Source organism: Solanum pennellii, chromosome 3 (assembly GCF_001406875.1).
Source record: "Solanum pennellii chromosome 3, SPENNV200".
Taxonomy (NCBI): domain Eukaryota; kingdom Viridiplantae; phylum Streptophyta; class Magnoliopsida; order Solanales; family Solanaceae; genus Solanum; species Solanum pennellii.
In genome coordinates, this window is record NC_028639.1 from 63,229,236 (window position 1) to 63,242,870 (window position 13,635).

The window sequence follows — 13,635 nt, forward strand, 5'->3', positions numbered from 1 at the left end:
CCCCGTTGTCATCCCTAAACAAAAGTCTAAATTTCATATATAAATTTTAACTCTTTTTCCTAATCCCTTTGTCCCTAATTACTTGTCCATTTTTTCTTTTATAATTGTCCCTAATTACTTATCCATTTTGACAAATCAAGAAAAGATAATTTATTTTAACCTATTGTATCGTCAATTAAATGACTAATTACTTTGAAATATGTAGAACCTTTTATCCACTTCATAATTAATAGACGTAAAATGATAAACTAATACGTCATTAATTATTTTCTTAATAGGTATAACAATTTAAAAATGAACAATTAAAAAAGAAAGGGAGAATAATCCACGTCATCTCTTTTTGGTTCTTATCCCAGCAAACCTAGAAAAGGCAAATTGGATCCAGCAAAGAGTATGTGTTCGTCTTATCCAAAACATGAGAAATAGAAAGAATTTGTTTATTTACATATTTCTCTATTGGTGAAAAATAGTCAATCTAAATTATGACAGCAAATATTGTAGCAAAAGGTAAGTTTATATTATTTTTTTCGACGACAAGGGAAACCCGCGGTCGCAACTCTTTAGGGTGCGCACAGGGTAAAATCCCGCTCCTATGCAATAGCTCGCAAACCACATGGAAGAGGTAACCCGCACTAGGCAAGCCTGGTGCGACGAGCTCCACATAGAAGACGAACCCAACTTGAGACCTCTAACATGGAAGTCCCAAACTTAAACCGCTGGGCCACCCCGAAAGGTAGTTTATTTTGTATCACCACTCATACATAATTTCGAATTCAAATGACAATGAAAGATGGAGCCAAAAAATCTTGTATTGGACATCTGTAGACTAGATGATTAGTCACCATATTCACATGGAAGTATACTGCAGTTGGTATCAACAGAAGCGTTCATAGTGTCTGGTTAACATAATCTGCAAGGCCCAGGTTTCAAATATACAACAGAATCAAAGACCAAGAATCACACTAGATCAAGGAAACAACTGCCTCATCTGCTCCATAAGCACTAAAAACACAGATCTAAGAAGAGAAGGATAAACACTGTCATTGCGAGATCATGATCCTCCAATTTATAAATAGCCAGATGTTCAGTGATGCTCCTCGAAAAGAAGTTCAAGTTCGTTAGTAAGCCTGCAACAGGTATTTGGTTAAATAAGCAGCTTATGGATAGTAGCTACAACTGTGTAAGATTTTGAGGTTAGGTCTAAACCTGATCACTCAGAAGGACGGGCCTATTGAAGAGAATCCCGCGGCCTTGTGTTCTTTCAAAGTGCTGGCTAACCAGTCCAATCCCTCGTATAGGCCATCCCCTCTAAGAGCACATGTACCTTGTATATGCCATTTTCGGTTTTTAAGCTCATAGAGACCAAGGCCTTCACACACTTCCATTGGTGTCATTGCTCCTTTCTGGACAAAAAAATATTCAAGATAAAAGTTCTGCCCAATACTAAAAGGGAGGAAATGTTATGTTGATAGATGAAAATTTTAATGTCTTGCTACTAGGTGATACATGAAACATTAATTTGTACGTTGTTTGGTATGATTAGGAGGAACATAAAGGAGATCTGACTCATCCCCACTACCCATACAATGTTGAAGGGTCTGAAAGAACTGCTATTGAAGGATTAGGACACTTTCCACCTTCATTTCCTAACCAAATGAGAGGATTAGGTGGAACCATCACATTCATCTTTAATTCTCCTACCGATGTACAACTTTTCATCCAAATGTTTACTGTGCAAAACATTTTTTGTTGATGAAGCTGTGCAAGGCATAGGGTATTAGAAAAACAAACCACCAGCATATTTGAAACCATCAAGCAGGTGATGGTGCAAGAGGGAACTAAAACTGACTTTACGATTCAAAACATCACAAGGATAAAGTGATCGATTTCTATTACAGAATGGTACAGGTTTTTACTAAAATCAACTGTAAATCCTCACCCCAACCCACCAAGCCTTGGGAATCTGCAGTAGTTGCCCACTGTTTTCCCCTGTACATAATATGGACTCCCAACCAATTGGTCTGGAGTGAAGGTCTCTACCATTAGAGCAAGCCTTGCATTTCAGATGGTATGTAATTTTTCAGATCACAGTTAAGACAGGAATAGACAGTTCGTGTTACACTGTTAAGCTTAAAATCCCAAAATCACCAGAGGACAAACCTTGGTTCACAACAGGTGGCTACTACATAATTGAATGCATGTTTGTTGTGCCCAAAGTTTTAATCAATGTTAAAAGCATTGCACATTTTAAAGATATCATTTGTTTTTTACTAGTTTAGGATTTGCACAAGAATACTAAGAAGTTAGCTAACCAAGCAGTACGCTCCAAGGCTTCAGCCTCAAGCCATTTTTGGCTTATTGAGGGATGAAGAATTCCACTTTTGCGCTCGTATTGAGGTGCTTAAATGTGATTCATACCCCCCAGAAAGTGAGTTAAAAGTGATCAGTTATTAAGGGGGATACTTAAAATGTATATCTAGAAAAGTGTTTCTAAAAGTAAAAAGCGCAAACAAACCGATAAAGTTCCCGTGACTTGTCTTTAAGGAAGCAGTGAGAGGCAAAGCACAAGTTTCTATAAAGCACACAATTTAATAAATACAAAAAGTTACCTAATACATAAATATAGTATTTATAGCATACATAATGCAGCTAATGTTTTGAGAGTCAAACAGTTTAAGTTTGATCGGAAATTTGATCATGAAATCTTCAATTTTTTTGAAATGAAATTTATATAGCTGTAAACTACGTAAAATGTACTATGAGTCACAATAATTGATAATTCAAAATGTTTAAAAGATCTATGAAAAATTTACGGTAAAAAATAAACTTGTTTGACTCTTGAAATCCAAAAGGTGACATATAAAATGGGACGAAGGTAGTAATATCAACAAATCCACACACAAAAAAAGTTCCAATTGCAGAATATATTTTGGTTTTCAACCATTCAGCAACGAAAATAATTATTTTGCATCATTTGACATACGTCATAGTTTTATTGCTTTATCAACAACAGCTCTACTTTCTTCTTAAAAAATTAAGAAAATATATTTATGTGGTTCCTTTTGTTAAATCTCTCTTTTTAATTTTCCTAACAATCACCCCATAGGTGAGGAAGTGGATGATAAAGAAATGAATGAGTAAACAGGCAAGAAATAGAACAAAACAGTTGTAGGAAGAGATATATAGTTGAAAAGAAAAATGAATTAAAAAATGAGAAACAGTAGCAGAGAGAAAAAGAAGGAAAAAGAGAGCTAAAGAAGCTTTGGAGAAACCGAAGTCGAAGAAGAGTCATCACACACTAGAAACAGGAAGGGAAAAGAAGGTTGAAGCTTAGATATGACTCAAAGTTTCCCTTTTATTTTACTTATAAAGGTCCAAAGAAATGAGCAATCCTCATTCGATTGCTTTGTACTTCTTCACCATTTAGATGTTCATGACATCCCCTTGCTTTTAGGTGACAAAAATTATGTCTTGCTTTTAATAACACTTATCAAGATGCTCACCTGGCCACAAGAATCAGCAGCCAGCATTAGAAATCATGTCGACGGAGCCAAGTAATTCAATGATAATGGAGATCTACTTACTGATGGTATTGTTGAAGAGACAGGAAGAAAAGGAAAAAAGAATGAGCTGTTTCTTTGGTGGACACTGGAAAGCAAGAAAGAAATAAGGGCGATTGTGTGCATTTGTTCATCGGACACCATATTAACCTACATTGATTATTGGAGAATACTGAAACAAACACCAGTTTGGTTTCACTAGTACATGTGTTAAGTTTGCTTAGATAGGTGACAAATAGGTAGGTTTCACCAATCAAGGAGTTGAGGCCTCAAGTAAATCATACTCATGCAGAGGAAATTTCAGTTGACATGCTACACAGGGAACATCTCAAAGTCCAGGACAATGGATCTGATAAATTGCTAAATAAATACACAGCTAAGTAGCTCAGACTCGGGTGCTGGTGTCTGATACGGGTGCGGATCTAGAGGTTAAATCATTCCTGATCTAATTTTTCAGATTCAGGGATATGGATCCATGTACGGATACGGGTGCGGGGATTTGCCTAAAAATAATTAAAATATCTAAAAATAGAGTTATAAAACCTAAAAAGTTTTTGGAAAAGATTAAAGGAAAAGGAGCGACATTGAAATTTGTATATAAAAAATATTCTATTTTCTTCAATTTCACCTTAGCTTTTTGTATTGATTACAGAAATCTTTAAAACTATCTAGACTTTCCCCATCGATTTTGGTCAAAGTACCCAAAATTGGTTGACCAAATCGGACATGGATGCCACACCCATGTTGTGTCCACACGGGTGCGACACCAAAAATGAAGAGTCCGAGCAACTTAGATACACAGTATCTTTGAACCTCTATTTTCTTGGGTTCATTTAATAGCTTTAGACTTACAATTTTTTATGTCTAAAGACCTAGTAAAAAGAGCAAAATAGAAAATAAGCATTTAATTCCATAATGTGGACTAGGAAACATACTGGAACGAAAGAAACTTACCATGTCTTGTTTGTTAGCAAAAACCAGGATGATTGCATTAAGCATAAATGGATCTCTGATGATGGCCTGAAAACACATGATAAAGGTCATTAGGTTATGTCACTATCAAAGAAGCCCAAGCCATAAAATCAATGTTCGGAAAAAAACCTGAAATTCTAGTTTTGCCTTTCCAATCCTCTCTCGATCCAAAGAGTCGACGACATAAATCTGTATAAGATAAAACACTTAGTTGAAGCAATATGGTACCCAGTTTAGAGAGACAGTGCATCCCAAACAAGAAATTAAAATACATAAACAACGGAAATGGCAAGTTTTGTCAATCATGAGGAAATGGGCCTATACATTTAATATTATATGCTTATTTTGTACACCACATTCAAACATTTGGATGTTATACGTGTCAACAAAGCATAGAAACCCACTGGCACTTCCTATTACACTGTACAGTTGTTGTAGATGTTTGGAACATGTTCATTTTCAGTTTTTGGACTAAGTTGGGTCATGCATATCCTATGTGATGGAGTTCTTGGAGATATGGTAGGTCCATCAAGATATCTGGAAACTGATTTCAGCCTGTTATCTTTTGTTGTGTTTGGACAGAAAGGAAGAAACGATGTTCCAATGAAATACCATCCAAGCCACTCCTTTAAGGCTAGTCCCTGGAGACTCCCCTGACACTTTTTTCGGCTTCAAGCTCCCTATCTTTAGTATAGGACCCCCTGTAATGAAGCTAACAAACTCACTTTTGTACATATTATCTTCTGTATTATTTGAATCTTCTTGATTCTATCAATGAAACAACCTCATCAAAAAAAAAAAAATTAAAAACAAGTACTATCTAATGGGTGCAGTTACCAATCCATCTGTGTTATTGAAGTAATGCCTCCACAGTGGCCTTAATTTCTCTTGTCCACCAACATCCCACACAGTAAAAATTACATTTTTGTACTGTACTTTTTCCACGTTGAATCCTGCAAGACGTGCATACACAATCATCTATTATAATGGTTTCAAACACACACAGACAGTATTCAGATAGTGATAGGTGCTTTAGGTATTATTCTCCGAGAACTTCTATGGCATTACAAGCATGGAGAAATTTTTACATCAAGACTCGAGATTTCAAACTAACCTTCAGCAAATATTATGTTTAGATAATAAGCAATGACAGAATTAGAAAACCGTAACCTATGGTAAGCCACATAAGATAAAATCTGTGGTTCAAGATGTGATAAATGAAGTATTTAAGAAAATGAAAAGGATTACCATACGGAAGAAGAGATGTAGGATGTATGTGACTCACCCTCCCCCCCCCCTCCCCCACCCCAAAAAAGAGGTCGGAAGTATGCCATGTAATAAAGTGTTGCACTGATCACCGGTAGGCAGTTTGCAAGTAAGATAGGTAGGAGAAGCAGCATCCACTACAGTTCTATTAACTATTTTGTTAAAGTTCAATTTCTCAATAATGTTCATGACGTAGCAAGTACTAGCCACTTTGGTTAATTTGTAATGAACTAATGATGACCAATAAAAAGAATAAACTGTGGTCTCCTACAAGTTCTTTCCCCATTTTTATTTTATATTATTTTATTTTCATAGCAGTAGTGTCTGGCACCTTTCGCACTTTGGCTAATCCACCGGATACCTGCTAGCTCTCACTTGCGCATGTACCGATAACTCTGTCAAGCAACGAGAAACAAAAAAGAAAGCAACATGCCCAAGCTGACACTGATATTACCAAGCAGATCTATTGAATTTTATCTTCCTTTTTTTCATCAAGAGCAGATCCATTGAAGTTTTACAAATACAAACTTCACAATCAAAGTGCCACACAACAGTGAACAGAAGCTAAGACAGCATACCGATGGTAGGAACTGTTGATAGAACTTCTCCTATGTGCAGTTTGTATAATATAGTTGTTTTTCCAGCCGCATCAAGGCCAAGCATTACAACCTGTTCCAGTTGAAATTAAAGCCAGAGACGAGCAAATAACAGTAGACATCAATATGACACAAGATAACAAAATCCTAAAAAAAATTTACACATTCAAGCAGAAAAATCTAAAATCTATAAATAGAACTCCTGCAGGAAACAAGATGAGATTCAAGTTGGTGAACATAGGTAGCAAAAATGCAACTCCTCGAAGAGTGATAGTAAAAATTACATGCCTAGATTAATTATCACTTCTAGTGCAGAAATGAATTTACTCTACAAAAACCACACCACTTTGAAGCAGTTTTTAGTTAAAAGAGAGGGACAATAGTCACTCAGGGAAGCAAATTGGTTTTTCCCTAAAGAAACTCTCATCCCATACACACTGGACGTCATATTACTAACTTAAGGAAGAAAAATTTACTTGATGATATTTCATATCTGGGGATGACGCTGACTATGATACATCATTAGTGACATGGTTAAGGTACCTATAAATTTATGGAGGACCTTTTCAGCCTCCCTTGAATATAAATTTGTTACCCTGTCTACTTAAGCTCTTTCTTGAAGGGTAAAGTGGAAACACGGAGCATTACGAGTTAGTAATTCTATTTGGTAGCTACATCTTGCATCAAAATTTTTTCAACTACACCTCAATTCTAACTAGTCCGTGGCAGCTAAATGAATCCCCTGTAACTGTTCCACTCCAATACGACTCCTCCCACTCCAAATCTAAGTAATTTGACCATTGAAGCAAACTAAGAGTTCTCAAAATCCCACATTTCCTACACCATCATGCAAGTCACTAACTAGACTAACAAACTCTGTGCTTTTGCAGTAATGTCACTCTTTAAAGCATATTATCAATCACCACCTACATACATGGATCGGTGGTTTTAGCCATCTCGCACAAGTCACATATTTTAGCTGAACTACCCATGAGCAGTCCTCTATCTCAATTAAACCATCTTCAACTAAATAAATCACTAAAACCATGTTTCATCCAAATATTTCTAACATTGGTCTGTCAATGGAAGAATTAACATGTCAATCAATCTTTCTAACTAGCAATTACTAACACGAAAAATGGATCATATGCTCCAGAGCCAATCTAATTCTATTAAAACACCTGAGCACACAATTCAGCTTAATACTTCGTTTCATCTAATCGAAAGGAAGCAAAATTAGCAAGCACACGAAAACCCATCTTTCTAACTAACTACAAACATTAAATTAAAAAAAAATTTAACCCAAATTCCACAATAGATCATATCATATAATGAAAAAATAAGAAGAAAAAAGAGGGGGATTGTTATAATACCCTCATCTCAGAATTGCCGAAGAAAGTATCGAACAGCTTGCGAAAGGCTTGTCCCATTTTGCCTCTCCGCAAATCAGAAGAAAACTGGAGAGTAAAGCTTCAAACAGAGAAGCTATTTCACCTAATTACTGTATTTTGATGATCGATTTGAGATGAAACACAAGTACAACTTGTGCTTCAACAGAAGCTAGCCTTGTTTTTGCTGGCGACTTCTCTGGCTCTATATTATATTTGCTGTATTTTTATTTTTATTTTCAACGTAATTGTATTCATAATTTGACTTTTCTCTGTCCCTTTCTCTTTTTTTTTTTCCTTTCTTTGTTTCTAGAAGAAATAGATAGAATTAGCAATCGAGAGACTTCACGTGTAATGATATGAATTTTATTAATTTTTGTAAACATCTTATGTCAAATAGTTTAAGTGTAATAATATTTTTATCAAATAGATTTATATATATATATATTTACTTTTAAGTTATTATTTCTAATAAATATATAAAAAGACAATCGAACATTTCATACAATCAACTTTATAAAATAGTAAACAATTGACTTAACTGGAAAGCAAATACATGATACATGTGGTTAGGTTTGTTATTTGCAGTTTTGATGATTTGACAAACTCAGGGACCTTGTAAAGGTACCAGGTTTCTTACTTGAGTTTTGAAGATGAAACAAACTCAGGGACCTTGTATAGGTACCAGACTCCCAATTGTGACGAGCCGGTTGACTGCCAGCTGGAGAATGTACAGAAAGTAGGTGCACTCTTCCCAACGACGTCAGAAAGTCAGACCTCTCCAACCAATGGCAAAGAGTTTAAGGAAAATGACTTGTCCATATAAAAGTCACTTTCCTAAACATCATAGGCAGTTTTTGCAACTTGACAAAGAATTTTCAAGAACACTTGCAAAGGCTATCAGCAAACAAACGGTAGAATTATTCAAACAACAGCAAAAATCTTTGGAGCATCTAGTGTAGTTGTTTAAGAATATATTCTCTTGGTCTTACATTGTAAACTATTCCTGAATCTATAAAGGAATCAGTGGGTGATATTGAAATTCTAAGTTGTCTAGGTGGGATAGCTTAGTGGGTAGATTTACTTCTACTTAGGCTTGTCAAGCAATAGAGATTATTGCTTGAACGTGAGATTAAAAACTTCTTCTCACATTTGTTGTAATCGGGTTTCACTTTTGCTTGTGAAGATTAGTGAAAACGATTGAAAATCCTGTGAGACAGATCGTGATTTTACTCCCTTAAGCAAGGAGATTTCCACGTAAAATCGCTGTGTTGTTTAAACTGCATTTACTTTCTGTTCATACTTGTTAGTCTGTCAAGGGACCTGGTCCATTGACTGATAAGTGAAGGCATATATTCTATCAAGGTTAATACTTTATCAAAAACAACGCTTTCCGGCTACCACTTTGAACCCACAGAAAAGTGAATTAAACTAAATCATCTACATTACACTAATTTGTCTTCGATAAGCTAAAGTTACGTAATATCCTATTGAATCGCCTCTTACCAATACTCTTTTATAAAAATACTACCAATACTCTTTTATACATATTTTTAAATCACATATCTCTTCAAATCATCTCAGTTTCACTTTTCTCATATCTATCACTACTAATCTATGTGACATTATCGAAACATACCATATTGGTTACATTTCGAATACACTTTTGACCTTAGTCCTACCTTTCTTTCTTCCCTCCAAATGTATTAGGCATTCAATAAATTTGAAAGAGTCTCCATCCTTCCCAAACGACCAAAAAGGGGAAGAATAAGAGAACATGTCAACTACAGACACTTTAAAAAGTCATCAAAACATAATAAATCTAATAAATATTTTATGCTTTCATTTAGAGAGGAATGACAAAATGAATAATTTATATTATTCAAATTATCCATCTCAAATGAGTTTGAATTTAAAATGAATAAAATATGAGTCAGATTTATATTACCGATGATAGTTAAATAGATTAAAAAAAAACTCATTTATAAAAGTAATATTTTTGTAAAGGCATAGATAATCGGGTTAGGGATTATGGGATACTAAAAAAAATCGATTATTTTTTTTGGAAGGGGCTAGAGAGGGGCGAAGTAGTAAACATAAATTTAAATTTTTTTTATAAATTTAAATTTTTTTTAAGGAAAAACAAATTTCAAAAGATTAATTTATTAGGCACTGAACGAGGTAAGACATTTTGCATTTTAAAGCTTTTAATATGATCCCTTATAATAACATGGGTAAAAATATGAACTCATATTATCCACCAACTCATTTTCATCCATTTAAAATATGAATAGTGTATTTCAACCATTTTTATTTAGCTCATTTTCAATCGTTTGCCAGTCCTAGTGAGGAGTTACAGCAAGAACTACGCAAATACAATAAAATGATCCATGCTCTCTTCAACTGTTTTAACTGTTGCCATAATGAAACAGAGTTTGATGAGAACTCAAAGTTGGCAATCAACGATAACATTTCCAACGAAAACCACATAAACCAGTAATAAGGCAACTAGTGAAAATTCATACTTCTGCATATTGTGTAAAAACACACTGCCGTTTCCACCAAAAACCAAAAATGATTACTGCACAACCGGCCAATGCCTGTATACATTAATAAACCTACTCTCGATGGCAGATATCGAGGTCAACTAAATAAATCCATCAATTCCTCTAGCCAACTACAGTATCGAAAATGAAACCATGAATGGACCATACACATGTTGTATTCCTAGATTAGGATCTAACTACCTAGACCCAGCCAACACTTCCCTTTGAATCACTGCCACAAGACCGAGAGATCACTCAGTACTAATGTGAGAATTTTTGCAACACAACGGAACTTGGAAAAAAAAAAAAAGAGGATATGCTGGCCTCTAAAGTTTGTGATTAAACACTCCAAGCACCCACATCACCTTCAGGGTACAAACGGGTATATGTGAACATTGTGGATCTCATGAATCCACCATTTCATCTTGGATCTCATTGGGTGCAATTAGACCAGGAATAGAACGCATCCGCTGACGTTCCCTCTCTCTCTGAGCAGCTGCTTCCTCGGCATAAAGGTCCTTATTGTCCTGCAGGATAAGTGAATAATCCAAGTGAGTTGAGTGGTAAAAAAAAAAAAAGAAGCTAAATACCAGAAAAAATGAATAAGCTAGTTAATAACATCGGTACATCACACTAATAAGAACAAGATAATATTAGACTCAAAAGCCCAGAACTCATGAGGAAGCAATTCATCTCTATATCTAAACTTCTGAAAGGAAAGGGGATGATAAAACTAATGACAATTGCTCAGCTTTTTCACCCAAGGAAGAAAAAAAACTGAGCCTGCATATAAAGAAAAAACAAAAGAGAGTTATTGCCAAAAACTGTTTTTAGAATCAAGTGGATTCAGGGTACTTGTTAGAGAAGTTCTTCCACTCAAAAATTCCACAGAGAGCTTTAAAAATAACCAGAACTATTCCAGCAAATTTTCTTTTTTCCACAACTTCTTTTACCCTTTTTTTACAAAAACTTTTTCCCAAGTCATCTCACGGGCTCAGATCTGAGCTTAGCATGTTGTTATAGGAACTCAAAATATGACCTATCATCTGTAAATAAGCCATGGTATATCCCAGCACAGATGCGAATAATTCGGAGTTCTTATGACAAAATTCATCAATTAAGTACATGAATTTATCGACATAGGGTAGAAAAAGTAGCACGTAAATTGAAGTGGAACTCACAATATGACTACGGTTGCAAACATTGACAACCTAAAGCTAGACACAATTTAATTCATTAGAATCACGACAAAGTTCTTTATCGTCCCTGTGTTCCATTTAAAATACCCCTCAGAGACCGGCATACAGATTAAACAAAATTTCAAACTTGAACTTTTTATTTGTTAGGGAAACATGTGAAGGTCACAGGTCACATTGATTTTTACATTTTGGGGAATTTGAGAAAAAACATGTAATGAATTGGATTAAGAAGAAGGGTCCTACAACTTACAAGTTCTTCTCTTTTTTCAGGACAATGCTCACCATTACAGGGGAAGGGGGTAGAGGAATAGAAGACCTTCACACACGCCCAACCCAAACAAACAATCTTGGAACAAATGGTCTACTTGAAACACTAACCTGAGCAGAGAACTCTTTTGATTGCACAAGGAAGTCCCTTATGTGATTCTTGAATGTTGGAAGGTCATTTGTTGAATCAAATAGCCCACTGACAAATTGAGTCACCTGAAGAAACAGCAAACCATCACTAACATATAAACCAAAAATATATACAAATTGACATAAAAAATATCATGCAAAACTTATGCTCATACTTCAGCAGCGGTCATGTTGGGGAAGGATGTACTAAGAAGCTTAATGGTGTATTCGCGAACAAACTCAACATTATTTGGATATGAACAAGGCACCGTCGAAGCATCCCATAGAGGCTCAGACAACATAACTACCTGAAATCATAGCACTATGTTACAAAAAATACTAGTACAATTAGGAAAACCAATCTGTTAGGTTGACACATACCATGCAAAATAAGTGCTGTAGCACCAATACATGCAATTTAAACCCAGGCTTATGAAAAGTATCTGTCAGAACAGCAAAAATTTCTTGCTCGATCGTCAAATAGTAAGTCCTATAAAACTGGTTAGCAAACTCAGAATTCTGCCATGAGAGGAGAAACTGTTAGACCTCCACCACATATGTTCAACATAAACAATCAATCTGATGGCTAACAAAATAAAGAAGCACCTGAAAATTTTTCAGCATTGCCAGCAAAAGATTAAGCCCGGTTTCAGCAATGTTCCTCTCAGTGTGCCGAAAAGCCCATATTATAGAATCCATGACAAGTTTTAATTGCTGATCAAAAATCAGGAGAAAATCAGACCTATCATAAGTTCATCCAGACATTCTAAATAAAGATGACATTCAGACAGATCTCTCCGAAGGACTGGAAGCTTCATAAACTAGAATTGCTGGTCCATACATTACACAAAGAGCAGGAAAACATACATACCTCACTCGACAGCCTTATCAAAGCAGCAAAACAATGTGTAGCAATTGCACGAAGTAATGAAAAGAACTTGAGTCGATGCTCCGGATAATCTTCAAAGTTTTTTGTGATCATCTGTCGTACATAAAATGAATTCATCAAACAGACCATGTGAGATCTCGGTGATTAACTTGCCAAATGTTTATTGAAGTAACCAAATTATCTCTAAAGCATATTACACTCTGTTGTTATGTCATCCTGGATAGGACATACAAACAACTGTATTGCCTATTAAAACTGCTAGAGATAAACGCAGGTAAAGACTCTAAAAACAGATACAAATGCATGTATAAAGAACCGGAATAAACAACTCTCAACCAAATAAATGAGGAAGGAGAATAGTATCACCAAATTAATACCTAAACAAACACATCTATAAGCTTCATGAGAAGATGGAGCAATGCAGCAATAGGAATGCCCTTTATCAAACAAGTAGCTTATGCAGGAAACCTTTTTTTTAGTCAGGCATAGCTGGTGTACTGTTGGGATGACTTAGTATAACAAGAGGAGGCTACACGTAAAGCTATTACAAAATTAACTAACCAGAAGAATAGAAGTGAACTCAGAAAAAGAGGGGGAACAAACCTCCAGAGTACACTGGAAAGCAGCTTCAAATATTCGAGGGACATCCTCAATCATTGCCCCCTTGTACCTAACAAGAAAAATGGTGGGTGTACCATGAGAAAATGGACAAAACTGGCAAATAACAGAAATTCCTTGAATTCTTAATCTTTGGAGCAGACAGCCAGACAATATATGATCTCAGTCATGCTGAGTGGTGGTGGGGTGGGTGTGTGGGGGGGTG

General features: G+C 35.5%; 2 protein-coding genes across 2 annotated transcripts in view; both read right to left on the reverse strand.

Moving 5' to 3' along the window:
* Positions 1-423: 423 nt before the first annotated feature.
* Positions 424-8,010, reverse strand: LOC107012581 (ADP-ribosylation factor 1-like 2). The gene is made up of 7 exons (XM_015212457.2): positions 7,768-8,010; positions 6,377-6,467; positions 5,370-5,485; positions 4,662-4,721; positions 4,515-4,580; positions 1,207-1,403; positions 424-1,127 (listed from the first exon to the last, which is right to left on the reverse strand). The coding sequence occupies exons 1-6, from the start codon at positions 7,822-7,824 to the stop codon at positions 1,215-1,217; spliced, it is 579 nt and encodes a 192-aa protein (XP_015067943.1). The 5' UTR covers positions 7,825-8,010; the 3' UTR covers positions 424-1,127; positions 1,207-1,214.
* A 2,263-nt stretch (positions 8,011-10,273) lies between these two features.
* Positions 10,274-13,635, reverse strand: part of LOC107014524 (protein EXPORTIN 1A) — a 15,633-nt gene continuing 12,271 nt past the window's right edge. Inside the window, exons 26-32 of the mRNA XM_015214455.2 lie at positions 13,416-13,482; positions 12,795-12,905; positions 12,530-12,637; positions 12,305-12,442; positions 12,100-12,231; positions 11,906-12,010; positions 10,274-10,855 (exon numbers count right to left, since the gene is read on the reverse strand). Of these exons, the coding sequence (XP_015069941.1) occupies positions 10,733-10,855; positions 11,906-12,010; positions 12,100-12,231; positions 12,305-12,442; positions 12,530-12,637; positions 12,795-12,905; positions 13,416-13,482 (784 nt within the window). The 3' untranslated portion in view covers positions 10,274-10,732. The remainder of the gene's footprint in view (positions 10,856-11,905; positions 12,011-12,099; positions 12,232-12,304; positions 12,443-12,529; positions 12,638-12,794; positions 12,906-13,415; positions 13,483-13,635) is intronic.